Raw genomic sequence first — 18,925 nt, 5'->3', positions numbered from 1 at the left:
CTAGGGCGGACGCAGGCGAGAAAAGCTGGAGGTTCAGGGTCCAGTAGTAAATGTGGCTCCAGTCAGGCTCAGCCGGGGGGGGGGGGGAAATTCTAGGAAGAGGCAATAAACCCAGCCGCGAGGCCTGGTTAGGCTCCATGGCCAATGCTGAGGGAAGGGGAAAGCACCTGAATGTTCCCCCCTCCCCTTGGACTCCGTCCCCACTTCCAGGCCTGGGGGCAGGGCCGGCGGGGGAGAGGATCCGCATCCCAAGGCTGGGGGGACACGGCACATGCCAGGCAACGAGCTGATGAAGCAGAGGGAAGAGGAGCTGGTGGGGAGATTATTCCCCAGGGGAGGCAGGGCAGGAGGGATTCACCCTCCCGTCCCAGTTCTCACTATATCACTGAGCCCCCCGCTCAGCTCTGCTCCCTGGGCTCCCTGCTGAGCCCCCCTCAGCTCTCTGCACCCCAGGCTCCACGCTGAGCCCCGCCGGGTCTCTGCACCCTGAGCTCCCTGCTGAGCCCCCCCAGCTCTGCACCCCAGGCTCCCTGATGAGCCCCCCTCATCTCTCTGCACCCCGGGCTCCCCGCTGAGCCCCTCCACCAGGTCTCTGCACCCCCAGCTCTCCACTGATCCCCCCAGCTCCCTTCACCCCAGGCTCCCCACTGACCCCCCCCCAGCTCTGCACCCCGGGCTCCTCACTGAGCCCCCCTCAGGTCTATGCACCCCCAGCTCTCCACTGATCCCCCCAGCTCCCTTCACCCCAGGCTCCCCACTGACCCCCCCCAGCTCTGCTCCCTGGGCTCCCTGCTGAGCCCCCCTCAGCTCTCTGCACCCCAGGCTCCACGCTGAGCCCTCCCGGGTCTCTGCACCCTGAGCTCCCTGCTGAGCCCCCCTCATCTCTCTGCACCCCGGGCTCCCCACTGAGCCCCTCCACCAGGTCTCTGCACCCCCAGCTCCCCACTGCCCCCCCAGCTCCCTTCACCCCAGGCTCCCCACTGACCCCCCCAGCTCTGCACCCCGGGCTCCTCACTGAGCCCCCCCAGGTCTATGCACCCCAAGCTCTCTGCTGAGACCATCCCCACTTCTGCACCCCAGGGTGCCCAGGGAGCTGGCCTGGCCTTAAGGTGTGTCTCTTCCCTAGCAGACATGGCCTCCAGCTGCCAAATGGGCAGCATCGACAGCCTGGAGCTGCTGGACCTGCTCTTTGACCGACAGGACGGGATCCTCCGGAATGTGGAGTTTGGGGGCTACACGGCCGGCTGGCCCGGGTCAGAGCAGAGTGTGAGTCCCCCCGCCACCCGAGCCGGGGCCAACGGGAGAAGGCAGGGGCACACGAGGGAAACGCCAGCCTGGTCTCCCAACCAGGGGTTCCCCAGGGACCCCTCTGCCTGGAAGGCCAAGAAGTCACTGACGAATCTGCCCAGTGCAGTGCACTAGTGCCGGGGGTGGGGGGAGGCCGACCCCACCCCCTCCCCCGGGTGCACAGGGATCCCCACCCCTGCCCCTGGGTGCACTGGGATCCCCACCCCATGCACTAGTGCCGGGAACCTGTCCCAGCCCCACCCCCAGCTAGTTCACGCTCTGGCAGGGCGTGCCCATGGGCAAGCCGATGCCCTCCATCCAGGCCCTGCTTCCCCCTCCCGTGGGTGATTCATGGCCTGGTCTCATTTCTGTCTCTCCTCCAGCAGCTGCGCGGTGCCCAGGAGAACGAGGATTTCCTCAGCTCCATCCTGGGCTCAGGGGACTCTGGCTCTGACTCCCCGATCTGGTCCCCTGCAGCCAGCGACAGTGGCATCTCCGAGGACCCAAACTCGGACCAGCTCGACAGCCCCCAGCACTACATGCCCACAGGCAGCCCAGGGCCCAGTGAGCCGGCGTACCCCTACCAGGAGGCCTCCCAGGCTCAGCCCGCTCCCAGCCTGCCTGGGGCTGACCTGCGGGAGGCTGAAGTCTCCATAGACCTTGGTGAGTTCAGGTGTGGAGCTGGAGCAGGGGCTCAGCAGGGAGCCTGGGGTGCAGAGCTGGGGGGGTCAGTGGGGATCCCGGGGTGAAGGGAGCTGGGGGGGTCAACGGGGAGCCTGGGGTGCAGCTCTGGGGGTGTCAGTGGGGAGCCCGGGGTGAAGGGAGCTGGGGGGGGGGTCAGCGGGGAGCCTGGGGTGCAGCTCTGGGGGTGTCAGTGGGGATCCCGGGATGAAGGGAGCTGGGGGGGTCAGCGGGGAGCCTGGGGTGCAGCTCTGGGGGTGTCAGTGGGGAGCCCGGGGTGAAGGGAGCTGGGAGGGGACTCCGCGGGGAGCCTGGGGTGCAGAGCTGGGGGGGTCAGTGGGGAGCCCGGGGTGAAGGGAGCTGGGGGGGTCAGCGGGGAGCCTGGGATGCAGCTCTGGGGGTGTCAGCGGGGAGCCCGGGGTGAAGGGAGCTGGGGGGGGTCAGCGGGGAGCCTGGGGTGCAGCTCGGGGGGGGGTCAGTGGGGAGCCTGGCTGGGAGGGGACTCGGCGGGGATCCTGGGCTGCAGAACTGGGGGGGGGGCAGAGGGGCCCAGAGGGGTGCGCACGCAGCTTGTGCGCGGGGGCTGAGCGGTCCTTCCCGAGCACACAGGCCCGTCCCGCGTGGAACTGCAGCGCGAGTGGCTCTTTCCGGTAAAACCCCGAGTCACCAGCAGATGGCGGTAAATCCCGCTGGTTGCAGCCGGAGCAGTTCGGGGGGAGCTGGGCGGGGGGGTCCGGCAGCTGGAGCCCCAAGTCCCAGGCTCAGCTGCACACTCAGGGCCTGATGCTCCGTCAGCCTCCACCCCGTGTCGCGTGGTGAGTCGCTCCCACGGGGCGCGGGAGGAGTCCGGCTCGGGGGCATTTCACCCCCTTTCTGCCCAGGGGCCAAGCAGGTGGCGTCAGGCCCAGCAGGAATCCAGCGAGGGGGAGTCCTGCAGGGGACTCAGGGGGCGGAGTGGATTGGGGCCCGGACACTCCAACCAAGAAGCTGCTCAGCTGGCCCAGGGCATTGATCACACCGATCCCCTGTCTCCCCTTGTCCTTCATCCCAGACATGTGGAATCCTGGTTTTTTCTCAGAGAAGAGTCACGACCTGCCTGCTCCCGCTCTGATCGCCGCTTCCTGCACCCTGACAGTGAAGGACCTGCTGCTGTCCAGCAGCTGTGAGATGGTGAGGGCCTTGCATTCCACCTGCCCATCCCCAGGCACTCTCCATCCATCCACCTGTCCACCCATCCCAACTCACTATCCATCCCCCCATCCATCCCCCTGTCCCCCTGTCTGTCCATCCATCCATCCACCTGTCCCCCTGTCTGTCCATCCCAACCCACTATCCATCCCCCCATCCATCCACCTGTCCCGCCATCCATCCATCCACCTGTCCACCCATTCCCACCCACTATCCAGCCCTCCTCCAGCCACCTGTCCTTCCATCCATCCATCAATCCGTCTCCCCGTCCCCACCCACCATCCATCCCCCCTCCATCCACTTGTGCCCCCGTCCATCCATCTATCCATCCATCCATTCCCATCCACTCTCCATCCATCTACCTGTCCACCCGTCCCCACTATCCATCCTCCTGTCCCCCGTCTGTCCATCCATCCATCAATCCATCTGTCCACCCATCCCCATCCACTATCCATTCACCTGTCCCCCATCCATCCATCCACCCCATCTACTCTCCATCAATCACCCCATCCATCCATCCACCTGTCCCCCCATCTCCCCGTCCATCCATTTGTCCATCCATCTGTCCACCTGTCCCCACCCACTATCCATCCATCCCTCGTGTCCATCCATCCACCCATTCCCATCCACTCTCCATCCATCCACCTGTTCACCCGTTCCCACCCACTGTCCATCCATCCTCCCTAATCTCACTGTATCCATCTGTCCACCTCTCTATAGCCTCCATCCATCCACCTGTCCCTCTGTACATCCATCTATCCATTCCCATCTGCTCTCCATCCATCCTTACCCATTTGCTCTGTAATTACTGGATTGCAGGAGGTCAGGCCCAAAGAGCCCGATTCTCTCTTGTCCTGCACCTTGCGCAGTCATTTGCACCCATGCAAAGGGATGTAAAATCTCCCCAGAGCAGAGCGGGGCATCTGTTGTACACTACAGCGTGAGCTGCAGGGAAATGGCCAGCTGAGCCGAGTGTGTGTTAATTAGCAGTTCATTAGCAGGTTCACTTGGAGGTCTGCAGAGGGGTCAGGTGGGCTTGCCCTGCCCCCTGGGATGGTCCCCCCAGCGAGTAGGATGTCCGTGTGGCTGGGCTTTTGGAGCAGCACCGGGGTGGGGGCAGGGGGCAAGGTGCTTCCAGGGGTAACAAATTGGTGCCATTGACGCAGCAGCAGCAGCAGCTGATGACCCCAGCGCTGCTGAGACAAAGTCATGGGCACTGCCAGGAGCTGGTGCTGACAGAGGACGAGAAGAAGCTGCTGGCCAAGGAGGGGGTCACGCTGCCCACCCAGCTGCCCCTCACCAAGGTAAGGAGAGGCCAAGGGACAGGATCCCCCGGGGTCACCTTTACAGCTGAGCCTTATCCTTCCAGTGCATGGAGAGCCAGCGGGGTAGATGTGGAGGGGGTTGGGGGCGTGGAGGGCACATGGGACAGGGGTCCCTGCTGGGATCATTGTGGATGCAGCCATAGGTTCTGGCCTGCTGTTGGCTCCTGGACCAAATCTAGGCCTGGTGTAGGCCACGGCCGTGCCACCGACTCCAGGGGTGTGGTGGTACTCACTCACTCCAGGGTCGAATTGGACCCCAGCAGTGGAGCCTGGGTGGGGTGAGGGACAGTGAATGGGCCACGGGGGTGGCTTGTAGGATGGGTCTGGGTGGATGCCTAGGCCCTGGGGGAAGCGGGTTGTTCACACAGGAGAGATCAGCCCTGTGGGGCTAGGGGAGGGAGAGCGGCCGGGCCGGCTTGTTCACCATCCCCGGAACCTGTGCTCCCACTGGGCCATCTCAGCCGAGGGAGTTTGGTTAGTGTCAGAACTCCTGGGTCCTATCCACTGGGGGGGCCTTGAGCAGGTCCCCTCCCTTCTTGGTGCCTCAGTTTCCCATCTTGGGGGAGGGTGAGGTAACTGCTCCCTGTAGAGCATTCCAGCCCCCCCAGTGAGAGGTGCGCAGTAGTATCTATTCTGCAGGGCCACAGAGTGATGGGCTGTGGGCTAGGAAGGACCCCAGTCAGGGAGTCCCACCCCCAGCGCCACGGTCCGGGCTCTGCCCTTCTCTCCGGCAGTACGAGGAGCGGGTACTGAAGAAGATCCGTAGGAAGATCCGCAATAAGCAGTCGGCTCAGGAAAGCCGGAAGAAGAAGAAGGAATATATCGACGGCCTGGAGAGCCGGTGAGACCCCAGCCGCTCTCTCCACACAGCCGAGCAGGAGCTGCCTGCCTCAGGCTGGAGCCGGCTGGCTCTAGGCCCCAATCCCCGGTGCCCTGCACCTCGTGCAGTCATTTACCACTGGGCCACAGGGGCAGAATGCCCCTGGGCTGGGATGTGGACGGTGCAGGCTCGAGGGGGAACCTGCTTCATGTCCCTACCTAGTTCCCACCCAGCCCTGCCCCACGGAGCCGTCTCTGCCCCCATCCCACTTCGTATCTCTGCCCCCTTTCCCGTCTCAGCCCCCCACCGGCTCACACCTCCCCCCGGTTCTCCCCCCAGGATGTCGGCCTGCACGGCGCAGAACCAGGAACTGCAAAGAAAAGTGCTGCACCTGGAGAAGCAGAACTCGTAAGTCCCAGCTCCCTGCAGCGGGCGGGAAGAGGGCACTGGCTGTCTCCCCCTTAACCTGAATAACCGGGCGATCCGGCTGCAAAGAGAGCCCAGGGGAGGCCTCCCCCAGCCCCCCTGGAAGTGCAAGCTGCCCAGATCCCGCCTGGAGATGGCTCTGCTAGCTCCCACCTCGGCCATCAGGGCAGGCTGGCTCCCTGCACTTGGCACAAGTCACCCACTTCAGCCTGTCCATGCCACTCTCTAGTTCTAACTGCCCGAGGGATGGGTCTGCCCCAGGAGCCCCACGGGGGGGGCAGTGCCCCCCATTCAGTGCTTGCCTCTGACTGGGTCTTTTCTGCGTCCAGGTCCCTTCTGGAGCAACTGAGGAAACTCCAGACCCTCGTGGTGCAGTCGACTAACAAAGCCGCCCAGACGGGGACCTGCATCGCAGTGCGTGGAGATCTCTTTCCATTTGCCCCCTTCTGTGCTGATGCCCCCAAGGGGGGCTGGGCCTGGGCAAGGGGAGGGAGGGGGCTCTGCTGGGCAAGACTTCCTGGGCCCCCTCCATCTCCCTTCCCCCCACTGCCTCCATGTAGCCACGAGACCCCTATTCCTGAGGGGGAGGTACGGCACAGCAGCAGCTGGGGACTGCACCGGCAGCACCCCCGGCTCTGCCATTGCCTCTGTGCTGGGGGTGGGCTCTGGCATGGTCTGGCTCCGTGGAGCTTTCCCCACCCCACTGCTGCTGACCACAGGATGGCGCTCCGATACCACGGGAACAGGCACAGGCAAGGAAGGGTAGATGGACAGGTGGGCAGACAAACATCACAGAGTGTACGGGGCCGATAGAGAGTCAGAGAGACGTGGGATGAATGGGGATAGAAAGAGAGCGAGACAGAGAGGTATGAATGGGGATGGATGGACAGACAGACAGGGGTATGAACAGGGATAGATGGACAGATAGACATTGGGGGTATGGATGGACGGACAGACAGACAGACATTGGGGTATGAATGGGGATGGATGGATGGACAGACAGAGGGATATGAATTGGGATGGATAGATGGATAGACAGACTGAGGCTGGGGATGGACAGACAGACAGACAGACATTGGGGTATGAATAGGGATGGATGGATGGATGGACAGACAGAGGGATATGAATGGGGATGGATGGACGGATAGACAGACTGAGGATGGGGATGGATCGATGGACAGACAGACAGGCAGACATTGGGGTATGTATGGGGATGGATGGATGGACAGACAGAGGGAAATGAATGGGGATGGATAGACAGACTGAGGCTGGGGATGGACAGACAGACAGACAGACAGACATTGGGGTATGAATGGGGATGGATGGACGGATAGACAGACTGAGGATGGGGATGGACGGACAGACAGACAGACAGGCAAACATTGGGGTGTGAATGGGGATGGATGGATGGACAGACAGAGGGATATGAATGGGGATGGATGGACGGATAGACAGACTGAGGATGGGGATGGACAGACAGACAGGCAGACATTGGGGTATGAATGGGGATGAATGGATGATGGATGGACACACAGACAGACAGAGGGGTATGGATGAAGATGGATGTATAAACAGACTGAGGATGGGGATGGACGGACAGACAGACAGATAGACATTAGGGTATGAATGGTGATGGAAGACAGACAGACACAGACTCATGATCTGCTCCCAGTGTCTCTAGGGAAGTTGAAGTAGGTCCTCTGGCTGGTACCCAAGTTCCCCTCCTCTTGCCCCCCCAACCCACAGGCAGGGGGGCCAGGAGACCATGACTATCCGGGGGGCCAGCTGATGTCTCTCTCCCTCCGGCTCGCAGGTGCTGCTGCTCTCCTTCGCCCTGATCGTCTTCCCCTCCATCAGCCCCTTCACCCCCAATCAAGCGGAGCCGGAAGGTGACTTTGGGCCGGTGAGAGGTACGTGCTGGTAATGTGCAGAATGCAGTGGGAGTCCAGGGGTCCGCAACATGCCGGTTGCTACCTGGGAGCTGAGGGGTCCTGCCCAGACCCACTGGCAGTGGACAGTGTTGTGGTTAAGGTCTGGGCAACAGGACAGCTGCTTTCAAGCCCAGCTCTGCCATGACTCGCTGGGTGACCAAGGCACTGTCCTCATGTCCGTGCCTCAGTTTCCCAGTATGTAACACCAGGAGGATACTGACGTGAGACGACATCGGTGGAGGGGTAAGCAGGGCTAACGCAAAACCCTTGTCCACAGGCAGTACCCCCGCCCCCGCCATTCAGGGGCTGGGCTGGGAAGCTGCTGTCTTCCCAATCAAAGTAAAACCCAAGGGCTTTACATTAAAATTTGGTTTAACAAAAATTCCCCTGGCACTTTCTTTTTTGCAGTTGGAATGCCAACCTGCCTTCCTAAATGCCCCATGGAGCTTTCACTAGACATTGGTTCTTTTTCATTTCTGGGACCACAGAGCACTGCGGGGCTGCTGAGAGCTGTTAAACAGTCGCCACGTTCCACCCCAGAGGTGGCTGCATTTCAGCAGTGGGGGAAACGCGATCCCGAGGCAGCATTGCCGTATACTATTATGCAGCTGTCCAGTTCCACCCCAGAGGTGGCTGCATTTCAATGCCGGGAGAACGTGATCCCAGGGCATCATTGTCATATGCTATTACGCTGTCCAGTTCCACCCCAGAGGTGGCTGCCTGGCAGTGCTGGGCGGAGCAATTTCCGTGCCCCATAAAGAACGATCGGGTGCAGAATGATTCTCACAACATGTGGGGGAAGGGTGGGGGGAGGGGCCTGGTGCTGGGCGGCTGGCGCTGGGAGACACCTCACTGATTGCCCCCCCTCCGCCACCCCGTGGCAGTGTTCTCCAGGTCTCTCCATAACGATGCCTCCTCCCGGGTGGTCTATGCCCTGAGGAAGGATGCCGCCGAGAGCCCCCAGGAGCCGGAGAATCCCGTGTGGACAGAGTACGCCGGCGAGGCCCAGAGCGTCCTCCGCAAATTCCTCAGCAGCCACGTGCTCACCAGCAGGCCCCAGGCAGAGGCTCCACAGGCCAACGGGACGGGGGCCCTGCCACAGGACGGACACTCGGACTTTGAGGGGCTGAGTCACGACGGCCCCGTCGCGGCCTCGCTGGCTTGGACAGAGCCCAGCCAGCCCAGCCAGGTGCAGCTGGAGCCGGCCGAGGAGCTGTGAACGCCCCCGGCCGTCTCCCCCACGCCCGGCCAGCGATGACATGAGCAGGAGGGCTGGGCACCGCTGGCCAGGACCCCAGCCGGGGCGGGGGGGCACCGACGGGAGTGCTGCCCTGGGGGCCTGCCCGGGGGCAGGGGAGCAGAGCGCGTGTGGTGAACGAGTGAGAGAGAAGGGGGGTAAAAAGAGGGGGGGCAGCTGGCTCCTCAGAGGCTCCAGCATTCACAGGGGAGGGGAGCCTGGCCCCTGGGCAGCTGCCGTTTCACCCAGGCCAGAGCTGCAGGGGAACAAGACTCTCCAGCCCCCATCCAACCTTCCACCCCCGCCCCCCACCCCGGGTTGGGGTACGGTCGCTGCCTAAACACGGGGCTCCCGCCAGGCCCCCTGTGGATTCCATGGACTGGGAGGTTTCTCTGCTAATTGTCTGACATTTCTCCTTCCTTTACTGCCCCTTCCCCCCTTTTGATGACACACCTCTGGGACTGGAGACATTTATCCCAGTGCTGCCCGTCCAGCCCCACATTCGAGTCTCTTCTCTGTGCTCCCTCGGCTTGGGGAGGGGAGGTGGGGACCTGCACAGAGCCGCCCAGGCACAGGCTACTCCGCGGAAAGGAAGGGTCGGTCCCTCCCGGCCCCGCGGCATGTGTGGCCTCTGGGTGCCTAGCCCCAAAATCACCTCAAAGGCGGAAACCAGACCGCCCTGCAGCTCCACTCTGCAGGCATCTGGGCAGCCTGGAGCGGCGGGGGGGAGCAGGGGGATCCAGAGGCAGCGGGGAAGGGGTCCGTGCAGTTTCCAAATGGGATCTGATCCTGTCTGAGAGAAGCACAAGGGGGACCTGGGGCCCTTGGTGAAAAGGGCAGGGGAAGGGCAGGAAAGCCATGGGTTGCTCTCCCCAGCGTGTGCGGAGCTGGTTAATACTCAAGGCAGGCCCCGGGGACACTGGCTAGGGAGCTCGGGCTCTGCCGGCTCCTAGCACTGCCTCTCCTGGGGTGCACGGAGAGGATGGGGTGGGGAGTTGAAATGGCTAGGCACAGCTGGGGGGCGGGCACAACCCCTCAGGAACCAGGAGCTCGCTTCCGAGTTCAGCGAGGCAGCACTGACCATGCCTGACAGCTGCGATGCACCAAGCCCCATGCTGGGATCCGGCTTAGCCGCCAGGCAGAGGTGGAGCGTCTGGAGCTGTACGTGTGAGAGAGAGAGAGACTGCTGGAGGTCATGGGCACAGGGCCCCCAACAATCGACAAGACACCAGTGCTAAGATGCTGGAACTGAACCCCCTAAGCAAGGCAGTGTGAGCCCTGCCTAGGTGCCTCCCCCACTTCCCTTGGGGACCCTGTTCCCCAGGCTAATATCAGGGAGGGAGGCATAGGGAGAACACCTGAGGTGGCGGGGACTGACCCCGCCTGGGGCCTCAGAGCCCTTCCCCAGAGCGAGGCCTGCGAAATCCAGCTGGTGCCAGAGCAGCCTGTGTCCCTGGCTAGAGTGGGGCACATGCTGCGATTCTCTCCGGGGGGGCCCACATGGCCAGGAGGGGCCTGGCAGGGGATGCTGGGATATTCGGTGTTTCTCTGTGTTTGGGGTGGGGGGCGGATTTTTTTTTAAGCCTGAGTTTTCGTCTCCTAATAAACTATTTTGGAAGAAAGAGCTGTGGAGTTTGGCTGAGGTGGAACCATGAAGGTGTGTGGGGTTGGCCAACACTGGGATGGCCAAAGGCCAGCACCCAAGTGCCCGCGGACCACCCCCCCCCAGGACACTTCCCCTGCACTCTCCCTGTGACCAGATTTTCAGACATGCTGAGCACCCAAGTCAATGGGAGCTGCAGAGCCTCTGAAAAATCAGCCCTGTGGGGGGCGGGCAGGGCACCGTGGGAAGGGGGCTCCTGCCTCCTGCAGATTCCCTTGTAGCAAGGAGGAAACGCTGGCCCGGCTTCCCGCTCCACCAGTGCCCGCACGGCTTTACGTTGTCCCCTTTGGCACTCACTCATGGATGAGGGAGCCGCAGGAGAGAGCTAGCACAGAACTGGGGGGTCAGGGCAAGGGGTAAGACTAATGCCAGGGAGAGGCGAGCAGCTGAGGGAGGGATACCCTGGCAGGGCCGGATAAATGTGTCCAGGACCATATGGTTGTGGCTGGCTGAACAACAAAGCAGGGGCCTGGTAGCACTTCCTGGGCGGAGGGAGCAGAGGGCATATGGACCGTGGGAGTGGCAGACCCGTGGGACTGAAGGAGGAGGGGGCAGGTACAGAGGTGCGGGGGCAGAGTGAGAATAAGGAGGTGTCGCCTTTCCTTGCTGGAGACCTGGCTGCAAATCCCAGCGGAGGGTCATGGGCTGGGCAGGTGCGTGTGTCACAAATGCAACCACTGCTCAGCAGAGCGTCGGGGCAGGGGCAGAAGGGGGCACTGCAGGGCACGTCCCCTTCATTCCTAGAGGGCAGTGGTCCAAGTCCCCCCCATTGCTGGCTGACTCTCCTCTGCCCCCAGGGCAGGGTCAGGCCAGAACATAACCAGAAGATTCAGTCTCCAGGGCTCTTAGGTTTGGTCTTATAGGGTGTGTCTACACTGCAATCAGCCACCTGCGGCTGGCCCGTGCCAGCTGCCTCGGGCATGCAGGGCTTGGCCGACGGGTGCAGATGCTTGGGCTGCGGCTGCAGCCAGAGCTCTGGGACCCTCCCACCTCTGTTGTTAATGGCCGTGTCAACCCACCCTTAGAAACTCCACCACAAATTCTCTTGGGTCCAGTAGGACCCTACCCGGAGCCAGCTGATTATCCCATAAACAGACCAGCGTCCTGGAAAGCCCAATTCGTGTTGTATTTATTCCCCGCACGGTGCACCTGGGGGGCAGTCCCAAAACACAGTCCCACGTCACGCCGCACACCCCTGCTCCAGCATCTTCTGCACCGTACAGACTCACCTGCCCTTTCAGCAGCACGGCCGCCCCAGCCTTCCCAGAAGGAGACCTTCCAAGCATCTTCCTGGCTTCCAAGGTTGGCAGAGTAGCACCACCGCTGGTCTAAGGCCCTCAGCCCTCTCCTGCCTCCCGGCCCTGGCTCTCTGGCTCAGGACGGGCAGCAGACTTACCCCTGTGCTGCTTTGCTGTCCTCAGCCTCCCCCAGAGACCTCCTGCCATTCCTCGTAAAGGCCCCTCCCCATTCACACCTGTGTTCCACTCATGATTAGCCCCAGCTGTCACCTTGCTCTTTAATCAGGTCCTCCTGGGGGGCACTTGTGCTGGCAGAGAGAAGCTGGCCCCTCTGCACTTCAAGGGGCCAGGGGTCTGCAGGAGGGCAAAGATGGACATTATGAGCAGAGGACAAACGTGGTGCCCAGGTATCTGTGTTGCCACTTGTCCAGCAGCGAAGGGGCTAAGCCGGGCATCCCAGCCCCATTCTACACTGGATCATGGCCACGCTCCACTGGCCAAGAAGGGATTCCTCTGCCCCCCTCTGGAGAAGCAGGTGGGGCAGCCCAGAGGTGGCCGCATTCCGGCAGAGGGGGCAGGAGTTCTGCCAGTGCAGGCTGCATGCTGCTCGGGGAGCCTTTGGGTAGCGATGTTCTAGAAAAGTGAAGCTGGGAAGTAGCAGCATCTCCATCGCTCGGGCCATTGGACACACTCCCTCCCCAGGTAACCTAACCACACGCTTCGGGGCACAGCGTCTCCTTCATTACATGCAGCCTTCAGCCCACTGTACCAGGAGAAGCCTTTCCCTTCCCTCCTAGCACTAGGCCTGGGCCCTGGCTGGAGACAGACCTCAGCCTTGCTGGGCCAATGCCTTGTTCTTCTGCACTCAGCTTTCATCAGGTGAGGTCTTGACCACAACATGGGCAGAACTCAGGGGGCCATGGTGCGAGGAGGGGCTGTGAGATACCACGGCTGGGATGGGGGGTGGGGCTTTTACTCTTTGATGCCTGATAGATAGATGGAGTTTGCCACAGACACCTTGAGCTCCTAACTGGCATCGAGAGAGGAGTGCGAGGCTGGTTCTCCCTATTAGGGTGTGGGCAAACAGGCCAGGAGAACATGGGGAGGAGAGGGAGCAAATTACTGGCGGGCAGGGAATTGGGGCTGGGCATTGTTATGGATTTACCCTGGTGTCCTTAGCCCACATTTCCCCTCCACTTCCTGCCAGGGGGTAGCCAGTTGACTTCCTCTCTCCTCTCCACCCCAGAAGTGGCAGCATTTCAGTGGCTACGTGTGGCAAGGGGCAGATCCTGAAGTCCTGTGCTTGGGCAAACTCCCCTTAAGGGCAAAGGGAATGTGCAAACTGAGTAAGGACCCTAGGGATTTGGCCTTGATGTCGCAGCAGAAGTTGAGCAGGGCAGTCACGGGCTGAGAGAAGTTGGATCAGTGGGGAAGAAGGCAGAGCAGAGCTCCACCCAATTTGGCTCCCAATCCTCAAAGGGTCATGAGGCTGTTAGGAGTCTAAATACTTTGAGGATCTAGGCCTCTGTCCCTGAGCCACACACAGTGTTCCTGCCTGATTCCTGTACCCCGGGTGAGCATGTTCCTGGGCTGGCAGCTCCCTGGGGCCTGCGCTCCAGAGAACAGCTCTACGTGTTTGCAGCCCTGCCTTGCTTTTGTCCTCAGCCTCAGTTTCCCCAGGCATTAATCAGCATCCTGAAAGGAAATGTCTGGAGCAGGGGCTGAGCAGAGCAGCTGACTCAGAGCCAGCACTGTCATATAGGATGGCAGAGGCATGGGGCCAAGTCCCCTCAGCGCCTCCCAGAGTCAAGGAGGGGTGTGGAGGCTCCAGGAACTCCCAGAGAGGCAGCATGGTCCAGAGGATAGAGCACTGGATGGGGACTCAGCAGACCAGGGAGTTAGTGCCTGCTCTGCTACTGCGCTGGGTGAGTCACTTTCCCTCTTGATCTGTTGCGATTGTCAGCTCTTCGGGGGAGGGCTGCCTCCTCTTCTGTGCTTGTAAAGCGCCTGGCGCAGTGGGACCCTGAGCTTGGTTGGGGGGCGTCTTGGCACCACCATAATAATGAGAAGCTCCCAGGGTCAGGTCTTTTTGCTCTGCTCTTATTCAGGCATGACCCCCCTAGAGCGCAACGGAAGTTTTGCCCGAGTGAGGACGGCAGGACGACGTTAATGCAGAGGCACCGTGTGGAAGGAGCACTCCAGCTGCAGCTTGTCCCTTTGCAACGGACGGCGCTGGCTAGCGGATGTATCCAGCCAGGGATTTTTGTACAAAAATGCCAATAGTCACTTCTCACAGCCTGGGAGTTGGGGAAAGGCTGATTAAAATGCACCAGCCACCAGGGCTGTAATTACTGCCCAGGATAAGAAGGGCTCGAGGACGAAAATTACAGCCTCGCTCAAGGACGCTGTGCCAGGCTTACGAGCGGCTGCCAATCCCATTGGGGGGATGGGGGTGGATGAGCCCCAATTTGCAAGTAATTGATTTTGTTCTGAGCTGCGGAAGCCCCGGTGGGGGGGTGTTCGTTCGTATTTCAGTTGCAGGGAGCGAGCTGGCTGAGTGCACCAGAGTGCGGCCCAGCAGGGACAGAGGAGTCGGGGTGGAGGTAGGGGGGACAGGGCGGGGGGTGAGATGGAGCCACCTTTGAAGGGAAAACTCATGACCCTGAGGGCATGTCCACACTACAAACCTAAGTCAACCGACATTAGATTGTCTTACAGCCATCACAGTAACCACTGGCAGTGCATGTCCTTGAGCCGGTGGTGAGTGTCCTCACCTGGAGCGCTTCCACCGACCTAAGAGGGGCAGTGTGGGGTGCTGACAGCCCAGTCTCAGCTCCACTGGCAGCTCCCTGCTGGCCCCTGTCTGCCCCACAGGCCCTCGGTAGGTTGTTCCCCACCCCCTTCTCCCTATTCCCTGCCAGGAATGGGGGGAAGCCACCCGAGGCTTCTTGGCATCCCCTGCTCCCAGCCAGGGTAGCTCAGAGAATCATAGAAATGTAGGACCGAAAGGGACCGCCTGAGGTCACCTAGTCCAACCCCCTGCGCTGAGGCAGGACCAAGTCAACCTAGACCAGCCCTGACAGGGGTTTGTCCAACCTGTTCTTAAAAACCTCCAGTGCTGGGGCTTCCATGCCCTCCCTTGGGAGCCTGATCCAGAGCTTGACGCCCCTGAAAGTTAGAAACTTTCCCCTAATATCCACCTTAACTCTCCTGGCTGCAGATTAAGTCAATTAACTTCCAGTGGTCACGGACAACAGTTGATCACCTTAAAACTGCCCCGTTCACTGTCATGTTGGCTAGGAATCAAACCCAGGTAAGCAGCTTCGGGGCCCGCTCTGGTCACCGCTATGCTAGCGACATGCCCCCAGTGCTCATGGAATGTGCTTTTGACAAAGGTGTAATTTAAGATTAAATAGCAGTCATCCTCTCCAGGCTGAAAGCTGGCAGGTGAAATGAGGAGGGCAAGAGGGGAAACTGAACGCAGTTTTCAATCTGGCAGCAGAGGATTTGAAGTGCAGGGAGAGCAATGGTTATCTGCTAAGTGGGTCTCTCCTTTGGAGATGGTGCGTTTGTTCAGAGGATTAAATTGGGTCCAAAAGCCTTGCAAGATCCCTGTATCCCATTTTGACTCCTAATGCCACCACCGGGGAATGCTGGAAATGGAGATCTGGCCCCCCTGGAAATCCAGCCTGGAGAACTGAAATGCCTCCCCCAGTGCTCGCTTCCAAGGGTTGTTTGAAGACGACACTGGCTGATCAGTAGGGTAGAGAGGTCAAACCTCAGGGGCAGAGTCTTCCCTCGCTGCTGTAAATCAGGAATAAGTTGAGTGAGCGTGGAAGGAACAATAAAGATTCTCCACTGCCCTGCAAACTTGAATTATCACCAGCGCAAAGTGGGTGTGAAACGGGACCCGCCTGTCATATACGACTGTTTGCCACCTTGCTGTCGCCCTTCGTGAGACGAGCCAGGGGTTAGGGCTGAGCTAGCCTAGAGCTCAGGAGACACAAGTTCAAGCCCTGCTTTGCCACAACTGTCCTTTGTGTCTTTGGGTGCATCCCCTAATCCCCCAGTTCCCCCGCAGTACAATGGGGGTAACAGCATTGACGAATGGGAGAAGCACAGATATGGTGATGATGGGGGGCCAGATACCTACCACAGATAGTCAGATTATTAGCAGGTATATTCCAGTAGCACCCAGAGGTGGTATGGACCCTGGGGTACCAGGTGCTGCCCAGACAGACAGTGAGAGACTGTCCCCGCCCCAAGGAGCTCACAGTCTATATAGACAAAGGCAGGAGGGGAAGCCCTTTGTCCAAGGTCACCCGGCAGCTCAGTTCCCGGCTCCGTGCCTCAGTTTTTCCCCCGTTTCAAGCAAGGCGTGTCGTTTGATTACACGTCTGGGTGGCGTCGAACACAGTGAGATGCTGATGCCAAGTCGGGGGGTCTGGACACCGCTGTAGTGCCAAGAAGAAATACAGTGATCGTCCCACTGGGGACATTGGTAAAATTCACCTTAATATTGCTCCTGCTCACACTGCGATTCCTCTCCCCTCCCACCCCTTTCCGCATCTGAGCCTCTCCACCGCACCGTCCTCGCCTGCTGTTTCCTTGCCAAGGGAGCGTGTGCGGCAGTGCAGGAGAGGAAAGAGTCAACTGGGGGGAGCAGGCAGCAGTTTTGCTGCTCCCCAGCTTTTGCCATGCGTGGCAGGGAGGGGGCTCTCTGCGGGCTGATCAAAACCGAGGGGTACCGAGAGATCGGAGCAGAAACTTGGTGGAAGCAGCGAAAAGCAGAGCCTGGCGCAATCCTTGGTTTAGAAAGGGAAGGCGAGGAGCAAGCACCAGCATGTCTGAGCACAACTGCTGCAGCACAGAGGAGAAACTCCAGGCAGGAGGCAACAGGACTGTCTCCAATCACAGCCTGGTGGACCTGGTCCCCTTCCTGCCTTTGGACAGCACCCAAGCCACCCGGATCGCTATCGCTATTGTCTACTCCGCCGTCTGCACCCTGGGGGTGCTGGGCAACCTGCTGGTGTTCTTCCTCTTGGGCTCCAGGCACCGCCGGAGAATGTCCAGCGCCACCTTCTTCGTGCTCAACCTGGCGGTGACTGACTTGCAGTTTGTCCTGACCTTGCCCTTCTGGGCGGTGGACACGGCCCTGGATTTCCGCTGGCCCTTCGGCAAGCTGATGTGCAAACTGATCTCCTCAGTCTCGGCCATGAATATGTACGCCAGCGTCTTCTTCCTCACTGCCATGAGTGTGGCCCGTTACTGCTCTGTGGTGTCATCCCTGAAGGCCAACCGGGGCTGCTCCTCCTACAGGTGTCTGGCTAAGGTGGCCAGTGCCATCATCTGGTTCTTTGCTGCCTTAGCCACCTTGCCACACGCCATCTTCTCCACCACCCACAGGGTCTCTGGGGATGAGCTCTGCCTGGTCAAGTTCCCGGAGCTGAAAGACCTCGACCCCCAGTTCCTGCTGGGCTTGTACCAGACCCAGAAGGTCCTGCTGGGCTTTGTCATCCCCTTGGCCATCATCTCGGCCTGCTACATCCTCCTCCTCCGGTTCCTGAGCAGGATGAGAATGAGCAGCAGCAACCCCAAGACGAGGTCCCGGGTCACCAAATCGATCACCATCGTGGTGCTCTCCTTCTTCATCTGCTGGCTCCCCAACCAAGCCCTGACGGCCTGGGGCATCTTCATCAAATTCAACCTGGTGCCCTTCACTAAAGCCTTCTACAACACCCAGGCGTACATCTTCCCCGTCACTGTGTGCCTGGCTCACACCAACAGCTGCCTCAACCCCATCCTGTACTGCCTGGTGAGAAGGGAGTTCCGAGAGGCGCTGAAGGACTCTTCCTCAAGGTAACGTGCCAGCAAAGCCCACCCCAGGCAGGCTCAGCCCTGCTAGCAGAGAGGGGACTGCCTGAGCCTCTGTGCCATGGGTGAAGCGCCGCTCATGTCAATTTAGAGGTGTCATGGCTGAGGCACCAGATTAGGACCCAGGACAACTGGGGTGTTTCCCTGACTCTGGGCCTCCGTCTCTCCTCCCACGTTTTGTCTGTCTTGCCCGTTTAGATTGCAATGTCTCCGAGGCAGAGAATGTCTCCTGCTTTGTGTATGTACGGTGCCTAGCGCAAAGGGGCTGCAATCTCAATGGGGGTCACGAAGTGCTATCCGGATACATTTGGGGCAGTAGTGTCTGTTCATTCAGCTCTCTGCACTGGAGCCTTTGGGGGCCCCTGGAATACAAATAATAACACTAAAGGGGGAGCGGTGTGTGTGGGGGGGGGGAATCTAGTCAGTCTTTAAAATTTATATGGGATCCAAGTGTTTAAGGCACAAAATCCCTGGAGATCAGCTCTAGGCGGAGATTTTCCAAGCTAAGGGCTCTGGACTCCTGATTCCCATTCAAATGAATGGGAACTGAATGTCTCAATCCCTTCTGGTTCACTGAAAGTCACAGACTTATAGGGTAAAGAGACGAGTTTCTAAGGCAGCGTGTTGGGGGGCAATGGGGGAATGTCTCCGTACTGTTCTCCCTTTGAAGTCTTGCATCGACGCCCCAAGCGAAGAAGGATTTCAGCACTCCGGACAGCGCCCCAAGAAGCCTTAGGAAACTCCCAAGACAGACTGATCCTATGGACATGAATTTGTGCTTTGGCAACGGTTCTCCCCTGCCTGGGGGATCGAGGCCGGGACAGCTCCCCCGAGCAGAGCTGGAGCTGGGAACCCAGCCATCCCTGCTCCGGATCGGGACCCAATTGCTTTGGGAGGTGTGGCGGTTCTGGGGGCAAAGAAGGGGATGTGCCATTGGGGGGGGGGGGGTCTGTGCAAGTGTTTCAATGGCGACAAAACCCAAGTGGTGCGTGAAAGTCTAACGGTAAAGTCATTAAAGAGGCCGGGGGTCTCGGCGCACAACTGGGGAAAGCAATCCTGCTCCTAGACGGCTGCTTGGCAGTGTGTGTGTAGGGGGGGGTCGGTGAATGAAAACAAGTCAGTGTGTGTGAGAGAGCATGCACACACGCACACTGAGCCTGCAAACTGCCTGGCAGAGAAGACAAGACCTGGTCCCACCAGCCCCCCTAAGCCCCTTTTATCTGGCTTAACGCAGTGGGGGAGCAGGGAGTTGAAA

At 60.3% G+C, this 18,925-nt stretch overlaps 2 protein-coding genes across 2 annotated transcripts; both read left to right on the top strand.

The window, feature by feature from the left end:
• The first annotated feature begins 1,131 nt into the window (after positions 1-1,131).
• On the top strand, positions 1,132-8,982 carry CREB3L3 (cAMP responsive element binding protein 3 like 3). Its single transcript, XM_030540581.1, has 9 exons — positions 1,132-1,266; positions 1,671-1,950; positions 3,020-3,138; positions 4,323-4,460; positions 5,216-5,322; positions 5,641-5,709; positions 6,057-6,141; positions 7,541-7,637; positions 8,543-8,982. The coding sequence occupies exons 1-9, from the start codon at positions 1,132-1,134 to the stop codon at positions 8,875-8,877; spliced, it is 1,365 nt and encodes a 454-aa protein (XP_030396441.1). The 3' UTR covers positions 8,878-8,982.
• A 7,657-nt stretch (positions 8,983-16,639) lies between these two features.
• On the top strand, positions 16,640-17,659 carry LOC115638810 (relaxin-3 receptor 1-like). The gene has a single exon (XM_030540803.1). The coding sequence runs from the start codon at positions 16,640-16,642 to the stop codon at positions 17,657-17,659; it is 1,020 nt and encodes a 339-aa protein (XP_030396663.1).
• Positions 17,660-18,925: the final 1,266 nt, after the last annotated feature.

The sequence above is a fragment of the Gopherus evgoodei genome, chromosome 22, assembly GCF_007399415.2.
Source record: "Gopherus evgoodei ecotype Sinaloan lineage chromosome 22, rGopEvg1_v1.p, whole genome shotgun sequence".
Taxonomy (NCBI): domain Eukaryota; kingdom Metazoa; phylum Chordata; order Testudines; family Testudinidae; genus Gopherus; species Gopherus evgoodei.
Note: the sequence above shows the minus strand (reverse complement) of the source record. Positions and strands in the feature narration are given on the sequence as shown.